The 22,504-nt window shown below is 47.9% G+C and overlaps 2 protein-coding genes across 2 annotated transcripts; both read right to left on the reverse strand.

Moving 5' to 3' along the window:
* Positions 1 to 89: 89 nt before the first annotated feature.
* Phkg1 (phosphorylase kinase catalytic subunit gamma 1) lies at positions 90 to 10,620 on the reverse strand. The gene is made up of 9 exons (XM_038346043.2): positions 10,519 to 10,620; positions 9,920 to 10,098; positions 9,494 to 9,548; positions 5,457 to 5,522; positions 3,339 to 3,502; positions 2,254 to 2,344; positions 1,937 to 2,090; positions 1,148 to 1,273; positions 90 to 461 (listed from the first exon to the last, which is right to left on the reverse strand). The coding sequence occupies exons 1-9, from the start codon at positions 10,599 to 10,601 to the stop codon at positions 213 to 215; spliced, it is 1,167 nt and encodes a 388-aa protein (XP_038201971.1). The 5' UTR covers positions 10,602 to 10,620; the 3' UTR covers positions 90 to 212.
* Positions 10,621 to 15,289: 4,669 nt separating this feature from the next.
* Positions 15,290 to 22,007, reverse strand: Chchd2 (coiled-coil-helix-coiled-coil-helix domain containing 2). The gene is made up of 4 exons (XM_038346440.1): positions 21,852 to 22,007; positions 17,790 to 18,042; positions 16,038 to 16,188; positions 15,290 to 15,535 (listed from the first exon to the last, which is right to left on the reverse strand). Exons 1-4 carry the CDS (start codon positions 21,899 to 21,901, stop codon positions 15,525 to 15,527), a joined length of 465 nt encoding a protein of 154 aa, XP_038202368.1. The 5' UTR covers positions 21,902 to 22,007; the 3' UTR covers positions 15,290 to 15,524.
* Positions 22,008 to 22,504: the final 497 nt, after the last annotated feature.

Below are 22,504 nucleotides of genomic sequence, written 5' to 3' on the forward strand. Positions count from 1 at the left end.
TGAAGCAACCATCACTAAGCTGCCTAGGCTGTATTGGAACCTGGGATCCTATTGCCTCAGGACAACAGGCATAGGCCACCACACCAAACCAGTAATTACTGCTGTTTAATGGGAACACCCTGTGCTTTTAGTGGGGTGCACAGAGTAGGGCCACCTGCAATGACGCAGAGAACTCTTGGGGACTCCACAGTTCTGGAGTGTCCTACTACCCCTCAGAAGTCCTCCTCCTCGGCCAAGGAGAGGAGCACAGCCTTGGGTGTGTTCTCGAAGAGGGCGGCTCTATTCTGCTGCTGCCCTTTCTTCACCCAGTGACCGTAGATTCGGAAAGCGTAGGCATCGATGAGCTTACGAAGAGGCCTCAAGGCATAGGGGTCTCGGATGACGATCTCCCTGGTTATGGGCTTCAACCGACGGTACTGGTAGTAGATCCTTACCGAGGCCAGCACAGTTAGGCAGATCACCTGCAGGGGGCAGCACCGAGAACCCTCAGCCCGCAGCTGAGCTTGTCAGAAAGCCCATGATGGATTTCGGGATGCTATTCATGAAGCCCCCTATTCCCAGACCACAAGTATCTACAGGGATTTAGGCTAACAGAATCACTTAGCTGACATTCCCTGCAACCAGAAACTGAATTGAAACAGTGGGTACAAGAAGAGGACCAATTTGCCCAGTGCCAGTGGTGGTGGTGCACAACTTTAATCCCAGCACTCAAGAGGTAGAGGCAAGCGGAGCTGAGTTCTAGGCCAGCCTGGTCTACAGAGTGAGTTCCACATTTTGATATACAGAGAAGCCCTGTCTCAAAAGAAAAAAGAGGGCTGGAGAGATGGCTCAGAGGTTAAGAGCATTGCCTGCTCTTCCAAAGGTCCTGAGTTCAATTCCCAGCAACCACATGGTGGCTCACAACCATCTGTAATGGGGTCTAGTGCCCTCTTCTGGCCTGCAGGCAGACACACAAACAGAATATTGTATACGGAAGGAAGGAAGGAAGGAAGGAAGGAAGGAAGGAAGGAAGAAAAAGGAGGGGGGGCAATTCTAGAATCCCCTGTAAGTTTAAGACTCTGGGAGCATCGTGCAAGCTGGTATAGAGTACCCCAGGAGCCAAAAGCAAAGTCCCCCTTGACCGCTGGGCCAAGTTAAATCTCAGTACCTTGAACTTTCCTCGGGGACTGAAGTGCCGCACTTCCTCCACCACGTACTGCTGGAAGAACGGGTGCGCCAAAGCCTCTTCTGCCGAGCAGCGGTCCTGGGGTTTCACCACCAAGAAGCGAGACACCTGTGAGAACAGAACGGCACTGAGGCTCCCAGCAGCGTTTCGGAAGACACAGGATGTGATGGTCAGTACTCGCTGCCACCGTGAAAAAAGATCTCTGGCGTCTGTGAGGGATTAGTTAGATAGGTGGAGGTGGGAAGCTGCACCCTCAATGTGGGTGGCACCATTCCCTAGGCTGGGATCCTGGACTGAATGAAAAGGGGAAAGCGAGCTGAACACCACATCTGCTCTCACTCCGCTTCCTGACTGTGGACGCCACGTGACCAGTCTTCTCACACACCTGGAGTCATAAAGCATGAGCCAGAATTAACCCTTCCTTCCTTAAATTGCAAAAAAAAAAAAAATTATTTATTTAGTATGCATATACCGTTCTGCCTGCATGTATGCCTGCAGGCCAGAAGAGGGCACCAGATCTCATTAGATGGTTGGTGTGGTTCCTGGGAATTGAACTCAAGACCTCTGGAAGAGCAGTCAGTGCTCGTAACCTCTGAGCCACCTCTCCAGCTCCTTAAGTAGCTTTTGCTAGTTTTTTTTTTTTTTTTTCAGCAATGAGACAAATACAGAGGGGTCCCTCCTTGAGATTCCTCCACTCTGGAGTGTGCTCCCTGTTTTGGGGTGTTTCTCTCTCCCTTGAGAACTGGAGAGCTGGCGGACGTGGCCTCTCACCAAGTCTTTCACTGTGTCTGAGTAGTCATCCCATTCTGGTGAGCCAAACTGGTATTTGCCGTCCACGATCATCCTCAACATCAACATCTGCTTCCGGTGCCAGAAGGGTGGGGAGCCAGCCAGGAGCGTGTACATGATGACGCCGGTGCTCCACCTGGAGGTTGGCGGGGAGTCAGGTCACTCTAAGCCTCATGGGTAAAGGAGGCATGCAGGAGTGGCTGGCCGTGGTTCCAGCTAGAGTTGTGACACCCCCCTCATCCCCCCCACCCCTCCACCCCCCCCACCCCCGCTTCCCCGCATCTACCCAGGTCACTCACATGTCCACCTCCTTCCCATAGCCAGGATGGCTCTCGTCCATGGAGCACTGGATGATTTCAGGGGCCAGATAAATGGGGGTCCCGCAGACCTCTGCAAGAACAGTCACTAATCAGGACAGGTCGACGGGGGCTTTTGGGAGAAGTTACCCAAGGCAGCCAAGGGATAGGCGAGAAGAAGGCTTGGCAGGGCTCGCGTATTTCACACTCGATGGGTAGTAGCACCGTGGTACACAGACTCGCAAGGCTACCTGTGGATTCCTCGGTCCTTCTGGGCACCCTGGCATGAAGCTCAAGCTGGGGAAACCTAGGTCCATGGAATCCTAGAAGAGGACTTGACTCAAGAGCCATCTAGCCTCTGAAGTAGGATATTTTTTAGGTTTATTTTTATTATACGTTGTGTGCATGTATCTGTATGAGGGTAGGTGCACATAGTAAAAATCCTCAGAGATCAGAAGAGTCTGATTCCCTAGAACTGGAGCTATAGGTGACTCTGAAAGTCTCCCTATGTGGGTGCTGGGAACTGAAACTTGGGTCCTCTACATAAGAAATACATGTTGTTTTTCTTTTTTAGAAATTTACGTATTTGGATGTCTTCTGTATCCTATCTGTGTATCATATGTGCCTGAGGCCCAAGGAAGTGAGAAGGTGTGGGATCCCCTGGAATTGGAGTTACAGACAGTTGTGATCAGCTATGTTGATGCTGGGACTCGAACCTAGGTCCTCTGAAAGAGCAGCCCATGCTCTTGACTGCTGAGTCATTTCTGGGATATGTGTGTGTGATGTGAAAGCCGGGAGTCAATGTCAGGTGTCTTCCTTGGTTGCTCTCTATCTTGTTTTTGAGGCAGGGTCTCTCCCTGGCCTGGAACTGACCAGCGATCCCCAAGGGTTGCTCCCAGCGGCCTGTCCAGTGCTGGAGGTATGTGGGCTCTGGGGATTCAGACTTAGGTCCTCATGCTTACATATCCCATTTTACCCACTGAACCATCTCCTCAGCCACTGAGGGGGCAGAGTTTTTATTCTGGGGAGACGTTCAGGCCATTTCCATCCCTGACGCCCCTCTATGGGGCAAGGCCATGGTACCAGACCTCGGAGCCTCTCTCCTGGCTGCAGCTGGCAGGAAAACCCGAAGTCTGTGAGCTTGATGTTCATGTCATCATCTAGAAGGATGTTCTCTGGCTTCAGGTCCCGGTGGACAATGTTGAGTTTGTGCAGGGTGCAGATCACCTCCAGCAGGGCTCGCATGATCTTTCTGAGGAGGCAGATACATGGCGATGGTTCATTTTTACATTCTTTAGTTTCTTTTTCTTTCTTTTCTTTTCTTTTCTTTCTTTTTTTTTTTTTTTTTTTTTTTGAGGCAGGTTTCTCTGTGTAACCCTGGCTGTCCTGAAACTCACTCTGTTGACCAGGCTGGCCTTGAACTCAGAGATCTGCCTGTCTCTGCATCTTGAGTGCTGGGGTTAAAGTCTAGCACCACCATGCCTGGACGTCTTTTTTTGTTTTGTTTTGTTTTTGAGACAGAGTTCTCTGTGTAGTTTTGCCTGTCCTGGAACTAGTTCTTGTAGACCAGGCTGGCCTCAAACTCACAGAGATCTGTCTGCCTCCCAAGTGCTGGGATTAAAAGCGTGTGCCACCACGGCCCAGCTCTGGCTGCCCTCTAACCTACTATGTAGCTGTGGATGACCCTGAACTCTTGAACTTCCTGTTTCTGTCCACCAGGTGCTAGGGTTAGAGGTTATGTGTCACTACGGCCGGCCAGTTTATGCTTCCTGCATGCTAGGCAAACACTCTGGTAGTTGAACTATGGCCTAACTGTTTTACTTTTGGGGAAACGAGGCGTCACCTGCAACTCATGTAGGCCTTTAACTTGTGATCCTTCTGCCTGAGCCTCCCTATTATTGAGATTACAGATATTTGTCACCAGTCAGTTTGAATTTTTTGTTTCGTATTTTACCCCAGGTACCAGAGACAGGAATCAGGGCTTTAAACGTGCTGGGTAAGCACTATTCTCCTGAGACACCCATTCAGCATATTGGCTTTTGTTCTTTCTGTTTTTGTTTCCAGACAGGGTTTCTGTGTCCTTGGCTTCCTGGTACTTGCTCTGTAGACCAGGCTGGCCTAACACTCAGAGATCTGCCTGCCTCTGCCTCACGAGTGCTGGAATTAAAGGCGTGCACCACCATCAGCTGGCTTTTTTTTTTCAAGACAGGGTTTCTCTAATCGTCCTGGGACTAACTCTTGTAGACCAGGCTAGCCTTGAACTCACAGAGATTCACCTGCCTCTGCCTCCTAAGAGCTGGGATTAAAGGTGGGCACCACCACTGGCCAGCGGCCTATTTTTTTTTTTTTTGTTTTTGTTTTTGTTTTTCGAGACAGGGTTTCTCTGCAACTTTTTTAGAGCCTGTCCTGGAACTAGCTCTTGTAGACCAGGCTGGCCTCGAACTCACAGAGATCCGCCTGCCTCTGCCTCCCGAGTGCTGGGATTAAAGGCGTGCGCCACCACCACCCGGCTCGGCCTATTTTTTTTAATAGATTGTATGTATGTATTACTTAATGTGTGTGTGTGTATGACTGAGTGTACACATATGCACCACATTCATAGAGTGCCCAGGGTAGCCAGAAGACATCAGATCCTTTAGAACTAGAATCACAGACATTTGAGCCACTGGTCTGGGGTACTGGGAACCAAACCTAGGTCCTCTGAGAGATTAGCAAGTGTGCCAGAGTGCTGGTGCAAGTGTTTAATGTCAGCACTCTGCAGGCAGAGAGGAGGCAGATCTCTGTGAGTTCAAGACCACCCTGGTCTTCATATCAGACAGGGCTATATAGTGAGACCCTGTCTCAAGAAACAAAAGCAAGGGTAGCAAGTGCTCTTAACTGCTAAACTATCTCTCCAGACACATTGGCTTAATTTCCGATTCTAGAATTGGACAAATCTTTTCCACACAACAGAAGTGAGTGTTCTCCTACACATTACTCTCCACTCATCAGGGATAAGAGGCGGGGCAGCCAAAGCCCACAGTCCAACCTCACTGCATGCAATGGGGGACCAGGATGGGCTGGGACAGTCTAGGTTCTAGACTGAAGATAAGCCAAAGAGCTGGGCGGCACAGAAGCCAGCATGACCTCAGCAAAACATGCGCACCAGGCCTCCTGCCAGACCACCGACGTGCTGGAGAACTGGTAGAGATGGCACACGTCCTTACCTGGTTTCCTTCTCAGTCAAGGTGACCTTCTCAGTGAGGTAGTCAAAGAGCTCCCCTCTCTTCATCCTGTGGGAACAAAGTGTTCCTTACCTGCCCCCAGATCTGTGTTCCCACCCTGATGCCATCAAAGACAAGGTGGGCTGTTCCTCTGAGGGCAGGAACCCCTGGGAGGGAGTGGAGGGGCTCTCTGGGAAGAACTGAAAGAAAAGCAAAAGGCTGAGAAAACGCAACGTCCCTGCTTATGGAAATGCTTGGCACCCTGGGAATTCGTCAGTACTGGGAGTGGGTGATAGGTATCAGGGTCTCTGGACTTGGGAATGTTTTTGCCAGGAAGCAAATGGAACGAAATCAACAGTGTAAGTGTTGGAGAAGCCAAGTTTGCCCATTATATATGCAAAGAGCCAGCAGCGGCAGCATAAACCTGTAACTCTAGTACTTGGTAAATGGCAGCAGGAGAATCAATCAGGAGTTCAAGACCCGCCTCAGCTACATAGTGACTTGGGCTACATGGAACTCTTTGGAGAAATGACTCAGAAGTTAAGAGCACTTACTGTTCTTCCGGAGCTGGGTTTGGTTCCCAGCACCCATGTCAAGCTGCTCACAATTGTCTATAACTGTAGCTCCAGGGGATTCAGAACAGCCTCTGTCCTCCACAGGCACGTGCACGCGCGCGCGCGCACACACACACACACACACACACACACACACCCTCGCCTAATTTTTTAAAGGTTTATTTATTAATTATGTATACAGCATCTGCCTGCATGTATACCTGAAGGCCAGAAGAGGGCACCAGATCTTATTACAGATGGTTGTGAGCCACCATGTGGCTGCTGGGAATTGAACTCAGGACCTTTGGAAGACTGGTCAGTGCTCTTAACCCCTAAGCCATCTCTCAGCCACACACCCTCACCTAATTAAAGATAATATAAATAAATGGTTTAAGCTAGGCAGTGGTGACTCATGCCTTAATCCCAGCACTTGGGAGGCAGAGACAGGTGAATCTCAATGAGTTCAAGGTCAGCCTGATCTACAAAGTGAGTTCCAGGACAGTTAAGACTGTTACATAAAGAAACCCTGTCTCAAAAAAGCAAACAAACAAACAAACAAACAAACAAATAAATAAATAAAGGTTTAAATAATGGAGGAACAGGCCAGTCCTGGTGGCGAAGGCCTTTAACCGCAGCCCTTGAAAATGCCCTGATGGCTTACCTACAGCTGGATCTCATGGAGGCATTTTCTCAATTGAGGCTCTGTCCTCTCCAGGGACTTTAGCTTGTGTCAAGTTGACAAAAAACTACCCAGAACAGGTGTCCTCTCTGTACGTCACAGCCAATGTAAGGAAAGGATTTGCTTGAGACAACTGACAGCCTTGTAGTGTTGAAACATTTCCTATTGTAGCTGCTGAATCCTTTAATACTTTCTGTTTTCTCTCTTCTCTCATTGTCTATATAAGAGAACTTTGAGACAGGGACCCACGCTGCTGCCAGGCTAACCTCAAATCTGTACCAGTAATCCATCCTCCTGCTTCATCCTCCTGCATGCTTGGATTATGGGACTGTGCCGCTGTGCCCAGTTCTATCTTCCATTTAACCACAGGATGGGCTGCTAGGCCCCCTCTCCTGCCCTGCTGTAACCATCCCTGCTGTACTCACAGGGCCCTGTCCTGAGTAACCTCTGGGGGCAGCTCAAATATCTTTAACCTTTAGAGAGGTGGCTTGGAGAAGCTATTTTTACTGGTGTCCCAAGGAGCCCTACAGGGTAAAACCAGATTGCTCTAGCAGTGACCACATTCTAGATCAGAAAGCTAAAGACTGAACTGAATATTTTTTTTTTGTTTTTTGTTTCTTGAGATGAGGTGTGTCTTTGTAGCACAAGCTGGCGTCAAACTTTTGATCCTTTGGTCTCAGCTTCCTAAGAGCTGGTATTGCAGATATGCGCCACCAAGCCCAGTTCCGAAGAGCAAGCCTTTCCTCTCCTTCCTTCTCCTCTTCCATCCTCTGATCCCTCCCTTCCCATCCACTCCCTTCTTTCCTTTGTTTTTGAGACAGGGTCTCAGTATAGACTCTGATTGGCTGACTCACTATGTAGATCAGACAGGCCCCAAACTCACCGAGATTCACTGTCTTTTGCCTTCCAAGTGCTGGGGTTAAAGGCATGTACCACCACGCCCAGAGGAAATTTTTTATTTCCTCCCTCCCTCCCTTCCTTTCTCTCTCCCTTCCTTCATCATCATAATTATTATTATTACTATCTGTTTTTTTTTTAGTTTTTTAAAGGTTTTTATTTATTATGTATGCAGTGTTCTGTCTGCATATATGCCTACTCGCCAGAGAGGGCACCAGATCTCCTTACGGGTGGTTGTGAGCCACCATGTGGTTGCTGGGAATTGAACTCGGGACCTCAGGAAGAGCAGTCAGTGCTCTTAACATCTGAGCCATCTCTCCAGCCCCCTCTGGTGTTTTTTTTTAGATTACTTCTAGCAGAAGTTTTCTTTTTTTAATATTTATTTATTTATTATGGATACAATATTCTGTCTGTGTGTATGTCTTCAGGCCAGAAGAGGGCACCAGACCTCATTACAGATGGTTGTGAGCCATCATGCTGGGAATTGAACTCAGGACCTTTGGAAGAGCAGGCAATGCTCTTAACCACTAAGCCATCTCTCCAGCCCCCCTCTGGTGTTTTTTGAGACAGATTTTTTTCTCTGTGTCTTGGAACTCACTCTGTAGTCCAGCTGGCCTCAAACTCAGGATTTGCCTGTCTCTGCCTCCAAAAGGCATCTATCACCACCACCTGGCAATTATTTTTTCAAATAGAAACTGATGGTAAGTCTGCAGTGCACAGTTCCCATGCACTTTGTGTTGTTATCATTTGTTCCCTTTTGTTTTTTGAGACAGGGTCTTGTCCAGGGTGGTCCGATACTCAGCATGTATCCCTGGATGGCCATGAACTTGAAGCAATTCCCCGTCTCAGTTTCTGAGAGCTGAGATTACAAGCATGTGCCACTAGCCTGGCAGTGGTGGCGCACACCTTTAATCCCAGCACTTGGCAGGCAGAGGTGGCAGATCTCTGTGAGTTCAAGGCCAGCCTGGTCTATGGAAATAGTTCCAGGACAGCCGGGGCTAGACAGAGAAACCCTGTCTCAGAGAACCAAATAAAACAAAAACAAACAAACAAACAAACAACAAAAAAAACACCAAGTTTGTGCCAGTATGTCAGGTTTTGTGTTGTTTATATTTGATGCTTAGTGTTAAAGACCTCCTGTCCCTTGTCCTGTTGGTGCAAACACAGAGTGATGATACTGGTCTTTGAACAACACCCTAAATGTCACCTCAGCCACGGGCTTCTCTCTCCCATATTCCTTTTTCCACCACCCAGCTGCTCTTTCCACTCTTTCCTCCCTTAATTCATCCCCAGAGACCAACTAGTACCAGGAGTGGAGGTCACACCTGTAATTTCAGCACTCTAGGGGTTGAAGCAGGAGGATCATGAGTTCAGTCTGGGCTAAGTATGGCCTTCATAAAGAGGTGTTGCCTCCAACAAAAAAAAAAAAAAAAAGAAGGAAGGCCTGGGCAGTGGTGGCGCACACCTTTGATCCCTGGGAGGCAAGTAGATCTCTATGGGTTTGAAGCCAGCCAGCCTGGTTTAGAGAGTTCCAAGACAGCCAGAGCTACACAGAGAGAAACCCTGTCTTGAAATGCCCAAAGACAAACAAGCAAAACAAAAAACATATAATCAAACTGAAGCCAGGCATGGTGGCAATGTCTTTTACCATAGCACTTGGGAGTCAGGCGCAAGTGGATCTCTGTGAATTTAAGGCCACCGTGGTTTACAGGGTGTCCAGAGCTACCCAAAAGGACCCTGTCTAAAAGAAACTTTTTAATTAAGAAAATATATAACTTTTCCATAAGTGGTATTCTAGGTTTCAAAAACTCGATTTTGCCTGGTGTTTCATCATGGGGGTTGGGAGGTTGATGCTGGTCCCCTGACAGCCTGGTGGGGCCCCGTGGAGAGCTCCAGGGTTGGGTACTTACAGATCAAATACCAAGAAGAAGAAAGTGTTGGTCTCGTAAGTGTCCTTCAGCTGTACTGAAATGGAAAAGGCTAGCTGGTCTCAAGGAGCAGAGGAGCCTTGGCATGGGCCACGGGGCACAGGGACCAGGCAGGCTGGCTCCAGAGGCAGGAGGAGGGCAATCACTGAGGTGTGGGAAGGACCCCTTCCTCACCTGCACCCAACCCTATCTATCCCCACCCTGTCTGAGTAGAGAGGGTGGCACCTGTGACCTCGAGCCGCAACAACGGGCTGGCAGTCACTGAACACAAAGTGAAGATGGACGAGTATCGCTGATCACGAGATGGCTCTCATGCCCTGACTTGGGTGGGATATTAGGGCAGAAGCACCACAAAGCACACGGCTATGGCTTGTGCCAGGGGTGGTGGGGCAGGAAGGAGCCACTCACTGATGTTGGGGTGTCCAGAGACCTTCTGCAGGATGTCCACCTCCTTCAGTGTGGCTTCCCGAAGCTCCTGTATCTCCTTGGAGCTGAAGCTGCCTCCGCCTGTGATGTCAATGATTTTGACAGCATATTCCTGGCAAGTAGGTTTGTGGATACAGCGCCTGACCACACTGCTGACTCCCCTGTGGGCAGAGAAGAAATGGCCTTGGCACCCCACACTCCAGGGGAGCCCCTTACTAAAGGCACTACAGGGACTAGAGAAAGGTCTGTAATTAAGAGCACTTGCTCTTTCAGAGGACCTGGGTACAGTTCTCACATAGCTACGGACAAGGGATCTGACACCCACTTCTGACCTCTAAGGACACCAGACATGCATGGAGTACACAAACATACTGGCGAAACACTCATATTCAGAAAATAAAATTAAAATCAGTCCGTCAGTCAAAGGCACAGATGTTCTGCCCTATGTTGTAACACATACTTCTCACCCTAAGCAGAGGAACAAAGGGGACAGAAATGGGGCCAGGGCTGAGAGTGGCACCAATCTTTCCCATCATAGGTAAAGGTGAGGTCAGGATTTCCGCAGGGGGTCTGAGTCTTACCTGCCCAAGATCTCCTTGGGCTCATAGTTCTCATAGAAGGTCTGTGCAGAATGGGAGTCAGGGAGGGCTTCATCCCGGGTCATGCTCAGGTAGGTCTCAGGGGAATCTCAAGGGCCTCTGAAAGGGGTGCAGAAAGAAGCGGTCAACTCCCCACTCCTCCCACTTTTTCTTTCTTTCCTTTCTCTTTTATTCGTTATTTCGTTTTATTTATTTATTTGAGACAGGGTTTCTGTGTAACTGCCCTATCTGTCCTGGAACTAGCTCTTGAACACCAGGCTGGCCTCAAATTTACAGAGATCTATCCAATCTGCCTCCTGAATACTGGGATTAAGGGCGTGCACCACCACTGCCTGGCTCTTTCTTTCTTTCCTTCCTTTTTTTTCTTTATTCCTTTCTCTTTCTCTCTCTTTCTTTCAACTTATTTATTTAGTATGTATACCATGTTCTATCTGCATGTGTCCCTGCAGGCCAGAAGAGGGCACCAGATCTCCTTACAGGTGGTTGTGAACCACCATGTGGTTGCTGGGAATTCAGGACCTCTGGAAGAACAGTCAGGCTCTTAACCGCTGAACCACCTTTCCAGCCCCCATTTTCTTTTTTAAGATTTTTTAAAAAGCATATAGGGCTGGGCTGTGGTGGTCAATGCCCTTAATCCCTTTTTTGTTTATACAAAGTCCCATATAGCCCTGGCTGGCCTAGAACTTGTTATGTAGACCAGGCTGGCCACTGGCCTGTTTGTTTGGTAGTTTTTTGTGTGTGTGTGTGTGTGTGTGTGTGTGTGTGTGTGTGTGTGTGTGTGTGTGTCTGTGTTTTGGAGACAGGGTTTCTCTGTGTAGCCTGACTGTCCTGGAACTCACTCTGTAGGCCAGGCTGGCCTCAAAGATCCGCCTACCTTTGCCTCTGGAGTGCTGGGATTAAAGTTGTGCACCATCACTTCCTGGCTCTCTTATTTTTATTTTTAGGTGCTGGGGGATAGAACCCAGAGCCTTGCGCATGCCAGGCAAGCACTCAAACACTGAGCTACACCATCAGCCCAGAGTCTGGGTGATCAGGCTTGGATGTGGAGAAGCTAAGCTGACCCATCTTGTACCAGGAACATAGAGACCCCCCCTACCAGGAAACTGAACTCCTCCTCCAGACCAAGGGTTTGAGAAAGGCAGAATATCATCCAGCAATAGGAAGAGGCAAGCAGGCAACAGCATATGCTTCCAGTCCACTTGTGGGAGCCCCAGAAAAGCCTGGTGTCCCAAAGGGCCCAATTTGCTGACCAGACACGCAGCAGTCCTGGCTGCCTCAAGCTGGCTGTTGCTGGAAGCCTGGTGTCCCAGATACTGGGTGCCTGGTTACCAAGAGAAGGTTTAGAATAACAACTGTCTCCTTTGCCAATAACAGGAACCTGGCCTGTTGCACATAACAGCCAACAGAACCTGAAGATGTTAGTTCCCCTCAACAACCAGCCTGTTTGCTGAAAGGTCATTGTAAAGCTCCAAGATGGGCATTTGTGACCCTCATTTATTATGACAGTCACACCATATCCCTTGCATAAGCATAGAGCAATTCTGGGCCCACACCGGACCAAGATGACATCCTGAGCCAGGCTGGCTACACTCACATTTTCGGATAATGTATGTGTCCATCTCCCCGTTCCTAGGGCTTGACTAGAGCCAACAATGGTTCTCTATTTACTGCTTCATTTAGCCCTTTACACTTGTTCTTAGAATCACTGTAGAGGGAAGCATTCTAAAGAAAAGTAGGTGGTCCAAAATTCTGAAACCTACTATCCCTCCCAGAAAGCTAATCAAAGGGCATAACCAGCTGCGTGACCTGCAGGTCACTGCCCGACAGGTGTTCTGAGAACCCGTGGTCTCCCAGGTCTCAAGAGAAATGGGTCAAACAGATCTGAGGCTTTGTCTTTGCCTCAAAACCCCACCGCTCCCCGACTGCTGCCTCGATACTCACCGTTATGTCCTTGTAGGCTCTTAAATGGAAATAAGAATTCCAAGGTCCTGGAGCCCTTTGGAGACTGAGGAGCGTGAAGGACCGAAGCGGTGTGGTGAGCAGCTACTTATGCTTGGAGTTGCTATCTTTTTCTACTTCTGGGGCTTGGTACTTGGTGATGGAAGGCTGGCCGGCCAAAAATAAACCACAACTGCAAACCCGGGATGCAGGCCAAGATAAAGTAGGGAGAGGGCCTGGGGCGAAACAGCATCAGGGGCACCACCTGGTGGAGGCTAGGGGAAGCTCGGATGGTTTTTGTAATTTTCATCATGTGTATGTGCACACATGAACGCACATGCCCAGAGAGGGCAGAGGTGCTGGATTTCCCTGGGGCTAGAGTTATACATTGTTTTAGCTACCTGATGTGGGTGCTAGAAATCAAACTCTGGAGAAGCAGCGTACGACCTTACTGGATGAACCAGTTCTGCTGTTTTTTTTTTTTTTTTTTTTTGTCGTTTTTAAGATTTATGTGTATGATGCCAGGGGGTGGTGGCGCACACCTTTAATCCCAGCACTCAGGAGGCAGCGGCAGAAGGATCTCTGAGTTTGAGGCCAGTCGGGCCTACAAAGCGAGTTCCACTACAGTCAGAGCTATACAGAGAAATACTGTCTCGAAAAACAAACCAACAAATGATGTGTATGGATCTTTTGCTGGCAGCATGTATGCACACCACAGGAATGTCTTACACCCTCAGAGGTCAGAAAAGGTCATTGGATCCCCTGGAACTGGAGTTATAGACTCTCGTGAGTCAGTATGAGTCTGGGAAACTGAACGCAGGTCCTCTGAAAGAGCAGCAAGTGTTCAACATGAGCCCTCCATCTCTAGGGCCTGGAAACACCAACTCTGAAAAGGAGCACACTGTTGTTTTTAAAGTCTTGCTACACAGCCCTGACTACCCTCAAATTTGCATGCCTGCCTCTGCCTTCCTGTGCTGGGATTACTGGTAGACACCACCAAGCATGGCAATGACCTTTTACTTCTCCTCGGATTGAGTGCTACATTTGACTCAGCCACATGTGAGACAGACTGGCTCAAACTTGTGCCAATCTTCTTGCCTGCTTCCTAAGTACTGGGATTACATGGACCACCATGCCCAGTCTGGTTTAAACCTGGAGCAATCCCTGAAGAATTAGGCTAGAGCTTGGAGCACTGGGATGAGCTTTCCCGAGGAGCTGAGTTTAATACCAAACATAGAGGGTGTGTGGGTTTAGCCTAGTTTTGCAAGTAGAAATATCCAAACACAGAAACTACTTGTACAGAGGATGGCAGCACAAGCCTCTAATCCCAGCACTTGGGAGGTCGATGCAGGATAGTCAGTTAGGCCGATTTGGACTACATAGGGAAAGCCCTATCTCAAAGGGAAACAAAACAAAAAGGCTTCAGAGTGTGTGTGGGGGTGGTGGTGGTGGTGCATGCCTTTAATTCCAGCACTCAGGAGGCAGAGATAGGCAGATCTTTTTGGGTTCAAGGTCTACAGATAGTTCTGGGACAGCCAGGGCTGTTACAGAGAAATACTGACTAGGAGAGGAAAAAAAAAGGTGGTTGGGGAGTAAGAGGGGTTCTTAGTGCAGTGACACACACAGGAGGCCCACCCTGTAGTATGTCTTGCTTAGCAATTACCCACGTGACCTGCTGGCATGGGTGAAGATTGGCCCCAGGGCCTGAATGCTAGGAAAGCATGCAGTCACCAAGTGTCACACACAGTCCCTAACACATCATCAGCGCGTGCTAAAGGTTAACAAAAATGTACTCTTCCATTAAAGGGTTAAGATTCCACACATACAGAACTTTAGTCCCAGTACTCAAAGAGGAAGAGGCAGGCAGATCTGTGAGTTAAGACAGTCAAGGCCCCCATTACATACATTGCCTTGAAAAAAACAAAAGGACCCCATATGAAAACATGGGGGGGCTAAAGACAGGGTTCAGTGGTTAGGAGCACCGCCTCCTTTCGAGCACTCAGGATGTTTCTAGCACCAACATGGTTGCTCTCAGCTGTATGTACTCCAGTTCCAGGAAGAACTGGTTTTCTGGCTTCTAAGGATACTACACACAAGGCACACTTGTATACATCCAAACAAACATTCACACACAAACAAAAAACTTGTAAACGAGCCATTTGGCAGGGAAAAAAACCCTTGAGGATCAGTACCTTTTGAAGTGAAGAAAAAAATGAGCTCAATGTTGCACCTTTCTCTCAAAAGCTGTATGCTGTGCCAACTGTCTTAAGAGTGTGAAGCCAGGCAGTGGTGGTGCACGCCTTTAATCCAGCACTCAGGAGGCAGAGGCAGGAGGATCTCTGTGAATTCGAAGCCAGCCTGGGCTACAAAGTGAGTTCCAGGACAGTCTCCACAGCTACAGAGATACCCTGTCTCTAACACCCCCCAGTGTGAGGCCATGCTCTAACCAGTGAGGCACAGGATGTCTTTGCCATAGTAATAAAAAAAAGGGATCCTTAGTGGGTGTGCTTGCCTGCAGGATTTCACATTGCTATGCACCAGGTACAAGTTTATGGGACCCTGGAGCAGCTAAAACCATAAATGAGCACCATGGTTGACAATGAGCTTTATGAAGTCGCAGCTGAATTAATTTTATGCCTGAGGATCTTGATAACATGAGGAAATATATTGAAGGGTCCAGCATTAGGAAGGTTGAGAACCACTAGACTAGATGAATCAAAAGACGTGCTGATATAGCTGTGTCCTTGTACAAACTCTATTATGTTGAGCAAGCATACAAAACCCATGACCCCACAATAAAGACAACTACCACACCTCAGAATAAAAGTTTTATTTTCGTTAACTCACAAAAAAAACAATACAGTTGATTCAGGGAGGTCATCACTTGCCCAGTCCCCAACACTATGAGCCTCAGGGAATACTATCTATACAGTTAGAACTCCTTCGTGGCTGCTCTGAAGCAATGGAGCTGTTAGAAATAGGTTTACTCAGGGTCCACACGTGCACTATTACGTAGGGCCACTTCAATTTCTTCAGTTTAAACTTCTTGATTAAATTAAACCTGTTAAAAGAAAAGGTTAAGTCAGACGACAACCAACAATGCGCAGATACACTGTTTACTTTTCCAAGACAATTAAGTTTTCCTTCAATCAAACTTCAATTCCATTCTTACCATGATGAAGACTGGTGTGTGCGTTTTTAGAGAAAAGGCCTGAAGCAGAAATTTAGCTAAAGAGTTCTAATCATCTCAGCACTCGAGAGGCAGAGGCAGGTTGATCTCTGTGAGTTCGAGGCCAGCCTGGTCTACAAGAGCTAGTTCCAGGAGAGGCTCCAAAGCTAAAGAGAAACCCTGTCTCAAAAAACAAAAAACAAAAAAAAAAGTTCTAATTTTGGACAAGTAACACTGCTCTCTCCCATAGGCTGGGAAAACAAAACCAAGCACTGCAGTGAGTCAGTGAACTGCTGAAATTACGAGGGAAACCACAGAACCACTGGAGTCTTCACTCCAAAACCCCACAGGGTGAGGACTATCAACCACTCGGGGCAGATGACAGGTCACCTACCATTTGCAATTCTGCACTGCCGCAGCACTTCGTTGAAGCCCTCGCAGAGCTTGACGTCACTCTGGTTCTGGGCACACTCCAGGAACTGTTTGATCTCAAGAGAGCAAGGTCCAAAAGACTGCTGGTTCATCACCTGGGCTCCCTGAGGCTCCTGCCAAGTCACAACATTAGGTATGAGAAGTTTGCTTGGTATACACAAGGCTCTGGACTTGATCCTAACATTGTAAACACAAAAAAGAGAAAAAACAAACAAACCAAACCAGAGCCAGGAGGTGGTGGTGTACAACTTTAATCCCAGCACTCAGAGGTAGAGACAGATAGAGTTCTAGACCAACCTGTCCTACAGAACTAGTTACAGGACACCAAAGGTTACACACACACAAACACATCCGAACAAGTTCTTTTAGCGACTGCACTACAGTATGGCTTGCGAGTCCGGCAAGGGGTTGGAGGTTGAAATACACAAAGACTCAGGTCATCCTTGAAACAAGAATGCCTCCTTTATTGTGCTCAGGGGCAGCTTATATAGTGTTCTGGCCACAGCCCATCTCTTGGGATCTTTCAGCTGCAGGCCCACCAGAAACCATGCCCCTGCCATCAGGCTTGTGCTCTGAGCAGCTGCAAGCATAGGAAAGACAAGCTGTTTCTTCTGGCACAGGAAATTCAGGGTCTCGGAGTCCACAGTCGCCAACAAGTTCTATCAAAACAAGCAACAAACCTGGCCAGGAACTCAATAGTATGTGTGCTTTGCCCAGGGATTGAACCCCAGCACCACAACGTACAAAAAAGGCCATTCTTAAAGAAAAATAGGATCATTACTGGAAAGACATGGACAAGAACTTCAAATGCACCAGATTTCAAGAGATTACATGCTTCTTAGTACACACAAAATCCACAGATGCACAAGAGGGCAGAAACTATCAGGTCAGGAGTCACAGGCTGTGAACGGGACTTGTGATTATGTAACCGAGACTGAACTGAAAGGCCAGGCCTCATGGCTGTAAATCCAATGCTTGAGAAGCCAACCAAGGAGACAGCTACAGACTTGGAGCCAGCGTCGGTCACACACTGAAGACTGTCTCCGAGTGAAGCATAGGAATCCAGTTAGCCAAGATAAACTCTTAAAGCCAAGGCAGGATTGCCATAAATTCAAGGTCAGCTTTAGTCAGATTCTCTCAAAAACAAAATCACCTAGAGGGAAAATGGCCATCTTCCAGTAAGTTGGGCTGGACTGTGACAATTCCAGTCTGCTCTACTTACTGGTGCTCGCCTAAGGGTCTAACTCAAACCACACTACGTGTGTGATGCTCACACACTAGTGTGTGGATGGGTGTGCCCACAGGAGCCCAAACAAGACATGGGTGGCCTTCCCTCTACCACTCTCCATCCTACTGCCTTGAGACAGGCCTCTCACTGAAACCCGTCATCTCATCTCAACTGCCAGCTGGCCAAGCTGTGGGTCTGCTCATCTCCCCTCCACAATGCAGGAGACGCACATATGCATGGCTATGCCCAACTCTTTGTGGGTTCATGGGATTTGAACTCAGGTCTGCATGGCTTCAGAGTAGGTGCTTACTCACTGAACCACACCCCAGCAAACCCCTACTTTAAAGGGGTGAGGTGGGGAAGCACCACTTTGTACTGCACTCCTAAAATTAAACAAACACAGCTCCTACGTAAAAGATGTTTACCAGCTGCCAAGTTCTCTCAGAAGACACAAGCACACAAAGGAAAAGCGGCCCCAGATCCTACCTGGTAAGTGATGTCAGGCCTCGCAGGCTCAGCACTGCCACCTCCACTGAAGGCCCCGGTGACGGCATGACCCAGGGTGTGGCCCACTGCAGAGCCCACAGCCACACCGGCTGCAGTGGTCGCCATCTGGGCCATCAGGCCTGGCTGCCGGGGGGCAGCCGCAGGTGAGCCAACTGCAGATGGTGCAGTCGCTGTTGCTGGAGGATGAGCTGCAGGCGCTTGTCGGGGAGCAGGCCTCATCTGAGGGGCCCGGCTAGGAAAGAAAAGAACCAAACTCATCAGTTCCCAGTTCCAAATGGCTCTGGAAGTTACTGAAGAAGTGGAAGAAGCCAGGTTCAGAGGCACACACCTGTACTGCCAGCACCAGGATGGAAGAGACAGAAGAATCAATAGGCCAAGGTCATCCTACACAGTCATTTCTTCTTCTACATCATTCTTTTTCAGAGCATAAAAATTGCAACACTGGAGGTTAAGAGTACTGACTGCTTTTCCAGAGGTCCTGAGTTCAATTCCCATTAACCACCGTGTGGCTCACAACCACCTATGAGATCTGCAGCCCTCTTCTGACTTGTACACGCCAGCAGAATATTGGTTTTTGTTTGTTTTTGATTTTTTTTAATATTTATTTATTTATTATGGATACAATATTCTGTCTGTGTGTATGCCTGCTGGCCAGAAGAGGGCACCAGACCTCATTACAGATGGTTGTGAGCCACCATGTGGTTGCTGGAAATTGAACTCAGGACCTTTGGAAGAGCAGGCAATGCTCTTAACCTCTGAGCCATCTCTTCAGCCCCCTGTTTTTGATTTTTTGAGACAGGATTTCTCTGTAGTTATTGGTGCCTGTCCTAGAACTAGCTCTTGTAGACCAGGTTGGCCTACAACTCACAAGATCCGCCTGCCTCTGCCTCTGCCTCTGCCTGCCTCCCAAGTGCTGGGATTAAAGGTGTGAGCCACCACTGCCCAGCCAGCAGAACATTGTATGCATAATAAATACATTTAAAAAAATTGCAACACTCCCTCCTTTGCTTTCCTCCCTCCTTGACTGACTGCAAACTCGTGGCTTCTTTTTTCATTAACTGATGCATATATGTGTACACATAGACATTCTTATATATGATCTCAGTCTGTATGGTACTCGTATGCATGTTTTCAGGGCCGACCTCTTGGTATTGGGTAACTAATGGGTGTGTCCTCACTGGGGAAGACTATCTCTCCTGCTCTGGGCATTTCTCAGTTGCTTGTAGCTCCTGCTGAAGGCTGAGCCTTCGGGTTTTCCACCGTACTTAGGCGTATCTACTGTCATCCTTGTTCTACAGCGTGATTTTAAAGGATATCCTCCTCTCAAAAAATAAAAACAAAAACCAACCAACCAACCAAAAATCAAATAAATGCCCTAGCCAAAACAAGAGCGAGTTCTACCTATGAATCCTAAACCAGCCTCACCCAGTACTGGGATTACAAGCATTTTCACCCTGCCTCTCTTCATTTTAAATCTATCTTATGATTGTTTACAGGCATGTATGTCTGTGTACCACCTGCATGCCAGAAGAGAGTTTTCAATCACCTAGAGTTGCTGGGAATCAAACCTGGGTCCTCAGAAAGATCATCAGCCAGTGTTTTTAACTATAAAGCCAACCTTCCAGTCTTTAAATCGTTTTTTGTTCGTTTGTTTTTACTGACAGGTTTTGTGTATGGCCCTGGCTGTCCTGGAACTCACCTTCTCTCCTAGTCGCTGGAGTTAAAGGTGTGTGCTACAACTGCCTGGCATCACCATCCACATGCGGGAAGACTACAGAAACTTGTTCTCATTAACACTGTGCCTCTCATGTACATACATATACAACATTGTGCCTCTTATATATACATATACAACATTCTGTCTCTTTAATCTTTTGGGTAAGGTCCATCATCCCATTTTGTCCCCCCCAAGACAAGGTTTTCTTTGTGCAACCTGGTTGTTCTATAATTGGCTCTGTAGACGAGGCTGGCCTCAAACTCATTTATTTATTTATTTATTATGTATACAATATTCTGTCTGTGTGTATGCCTGCATGCCAGAAGAGGGCACCAGACCCCATTAGAGATGGTTGTGAGCCACCATGTGGTTGCTGGGAATCGAACTCAGGACCTTTGGAAGAGCAGGCAATGCTCTTAACCTCTGAGCCATCTCTCCAGCCCCTTGGGCTCAAACTCATAAAGATCCACCTTCCCCCTTCTCTGGAGTGCTGGGATCAGAAGTTTTAAAAAACCAAGTATAAACAATTTTGTCTTTTTTTTTTTAAAAAAAATACTTTCATATATCCACATGGTTCACAGTATCTTTAAAGAACAGTTATTCCAATACTCCTAAAACATCAGCTTTAAGTGGGAAAGGGAGAGAAATGCCTCAACAGTAATAATTGTTCTTCCACAAGCACAAGTTAGGTTCCCAGCAGCTCTTAACCACCCGATGCAAATCCCAGCTCCAGGTCATCTGACAGCTCTGACCTCCCAAGGCTCACAAACCCACTTAACAAAAAAGAAAAAAAAAAAGAAAAACAAAAAGATCTAGAATTTAAGCCAGATGTGGTAGTGCACACCTTTAATTCCAGCACTCTGAAGGCAGAAGCAGGTGGATCTCTCTAGTTCTAGGCCAACCTAGTATACATATGAATTCCAGGACAACCAGTGCACAGAGAAACTCTGTACCAAAAATAAATAAATAAATAAATAAATAAAATGAAGAGCTTGAGAGCTGATGAAATACTTCCAGGTGAAAGGTGCCTGCTGCCAAGCCTGACAACCTCAGTTCAATTCCTGGAGTCCACAAGGAAGGAAATAAGCAACTCCCACAAGTTGCCCTGTGACCTTCACACAGGTACACAAACCAATTTAGACTTAGAATTTGGGTTAACAAACATTTTCCTAGCAGGCATTGAGACCCTGGTTGACTAAAGTAGGAAGAGAAAATATATAGAAAGCAAAAATATATCTGTAGTCCAGCGGGGGGACAAGATCATTAGCACATGACTTTAGGACCAGCTTGGACAATATAGAGAGATAGCCAAAAGTCAACAAAATCCAAGACAGTCATGAGATAATGTTTAGAATGTAGATCAAGGCCTTCATTTTACCAATCAAAAAAGATGAAGGCAGCTGGGTATGGCAAAGATGGTGGCCCACACCTTGAATCCCAGCATTCAGGAGGCAGAGGCAGGTGGATCTCTGTGAGTTCCAGGACAGCCAGGGCCACAATGAAACCAACCCAAATCAAAGAGAAAAATTTAGGTGAAGTGACCTGTCTTAACGGCAACTTTTATTAATCTTATTTCTCTTAGTTTTTGGAGACAGGGTCTCTTCATGGGTAGCCTTGAACTGGTGACAGCTCTTGTCTTTGGGGAGACAGTGGTATAGGGGACGATCTTGGTGGGAGATGGGGCATTCCCCTACCATAAAGACAGTCCTCAGATTCCCTTCCAGTAAGACAACAATTTTTAATTTTATACGATTCTATTCCCTAAAAATCTGGAAACTGTCAACAATTTCCTACTTATTTTCACGTGGGCCGCGGAGCTGTCTCAATTGAGCGTTTGTCACTAAATGTAAAATATTCTGGACCAAAGTGATGGAAGGAGAGAACTCTGAATATTAGGCTCACCACACGAGGACCCGTACATAGACAAAATTTATTTATTTTTCTAAAGACCAGCCGTCGGGAAGCGGAGTCAAGAAAATCAAGGAAGGCCAGCCAGGCCCATATGAAGTCCAAGGTTAGCCCGAGGACCTCAAAAACACAGTAAAATAAAACCACCGAAAGAGACCTTCACATAAATCAATTTCTCCTCGCCTCTTTTTGACTATGTCCTCTAAGGCCCGTAAGCAATCTAGGACAAAGGTCACGCTTTAGCGTCCTCTTCCGTAATGCACAGAGCGCGTCCCCGCTCTCGAGGCGCCCTCTTCCCCAAGAGCGGATCCCTTTCCCCGTGTTCGCACTGTCTCACCACCCGCCGGCCGCTCTCTGCCTCCAGAACGTCGCCCTGGCCGCCCTCGCTCAGTCCCCACCCCTAGGGAGGGTCTCACCTGGCCGGAGGGGCCACCCGGGAAGAGCGGCTTCGGCTTCCACGCGGCATCTTAGGTTCTCACACACTCGAAGTCCAAAGACTACGAACTGCGAAATGCCGACGAGCGTCCAGCACCTTCTCTACCAAGGAGAGCGGAAGAGGGGAGGCGGGTTCTCAGAGGGGAAACCAATCAGCGCCCCGGAGGAGCACGAGCGCTGAAGGTCATTGGACGATCCAGACATCAGTAACGGGGAACGCCGGGGGTCCTGCGTCACACGTCGGGAAGTCAAGACCTTGGCGACCAGGCCCTGTAGCTAACCGGAAGTTCCTCGGGTTGCCCTCTCAAATCTCGTCCCCAGATTCTCTGCTGGGTGGTAGCTTTTTGCTTCCGTTGGACGACTGGCTTCCCCCAGTCTCAGGCTGACTTTCATTTTCAGATCCTCCTGCCTCAGCCTCTGGAGGAAACTGGACTGGGGATTACAGGCACGTCGCCATGCCTACTATGTTAACGGGGTTAAATGCAACCTTGAGTGAGTCATCCTTGCCTTGTCTACCAGAGAGGGCCTTGGATTGTTTACTTAACCCTTCTCAGATTGTTTTCTTTTGCAACAAGGCCTTACCTAACGGACGTTGGCCTGCAACTCGCTGTTCTTATGACTCAGTCTCCTAGTG

This window comes from Arvicola amphibius, chromosome 10, assembly GCF_903992535.2.
Source record: "Arvicola amphibius chromosome 10, mArvAmp1.2, whole genome shotgun sequence".
Classification (NCBI taxonomy): Eukaryota; Metazoa; Chordata; class Mammalia; order Rodentia; family Cricetidae; genus Arvicola; species Arvicola amphibius.

What these genes read in the sequence shown, in the direction of transcription:
- Phkg1 (XM_038346043.2), bottom strand. Translation starts at nt 10,601, where the DNA reads ATGACCCGGGATGAAGCCCTCCCTGACTCCCATTCTGCACAGACCTTC. An exon ending in TTGACTGAGAAGGAAACCAG is followed by an intron (nt 3,503 to 5,456) that starts GTAAGGACGTGT and finishes CTGCCTCCTCAG; the next exon opens with AAAGATCATGCGAGCCCTGC. An exon ending in GTCCCCGAGGAAAGTTCAAG is followed by an intron (nt 462 to 1,147) that starts GTACTGAGATTT and finishes TGCCCCCTGCAG; the next exon opens with GTGATCTGCCTAACTGTGCT.
- Chchd2 (XM_038346440.1), bottom strand. Translation starts at nt 21,901, where the DNA reads ATGCCGCGTGGAAGCCGAAGCCGCTCTTCCCGGGTGGCCCCTCCGGCC. An exon ending in CGGGTGGCCCCTCCGGCCAG is followed by an intron (nt 18,043 to 21,851) that starts GTGAGACCCTCC and finishes TTTCTTTCCTAG; the next exon opens with CCGGGCCCCTCAGATGAGGC. An exon ending in GGCCTGACATCACTTACCAG is followed by an intron (nt 16,189 to 17,789) that starts GTAGGATCTGGG and finishes GTGACTTGGCAG; the next exon opens with GAGCCTCAGGGAGCCCAGGT.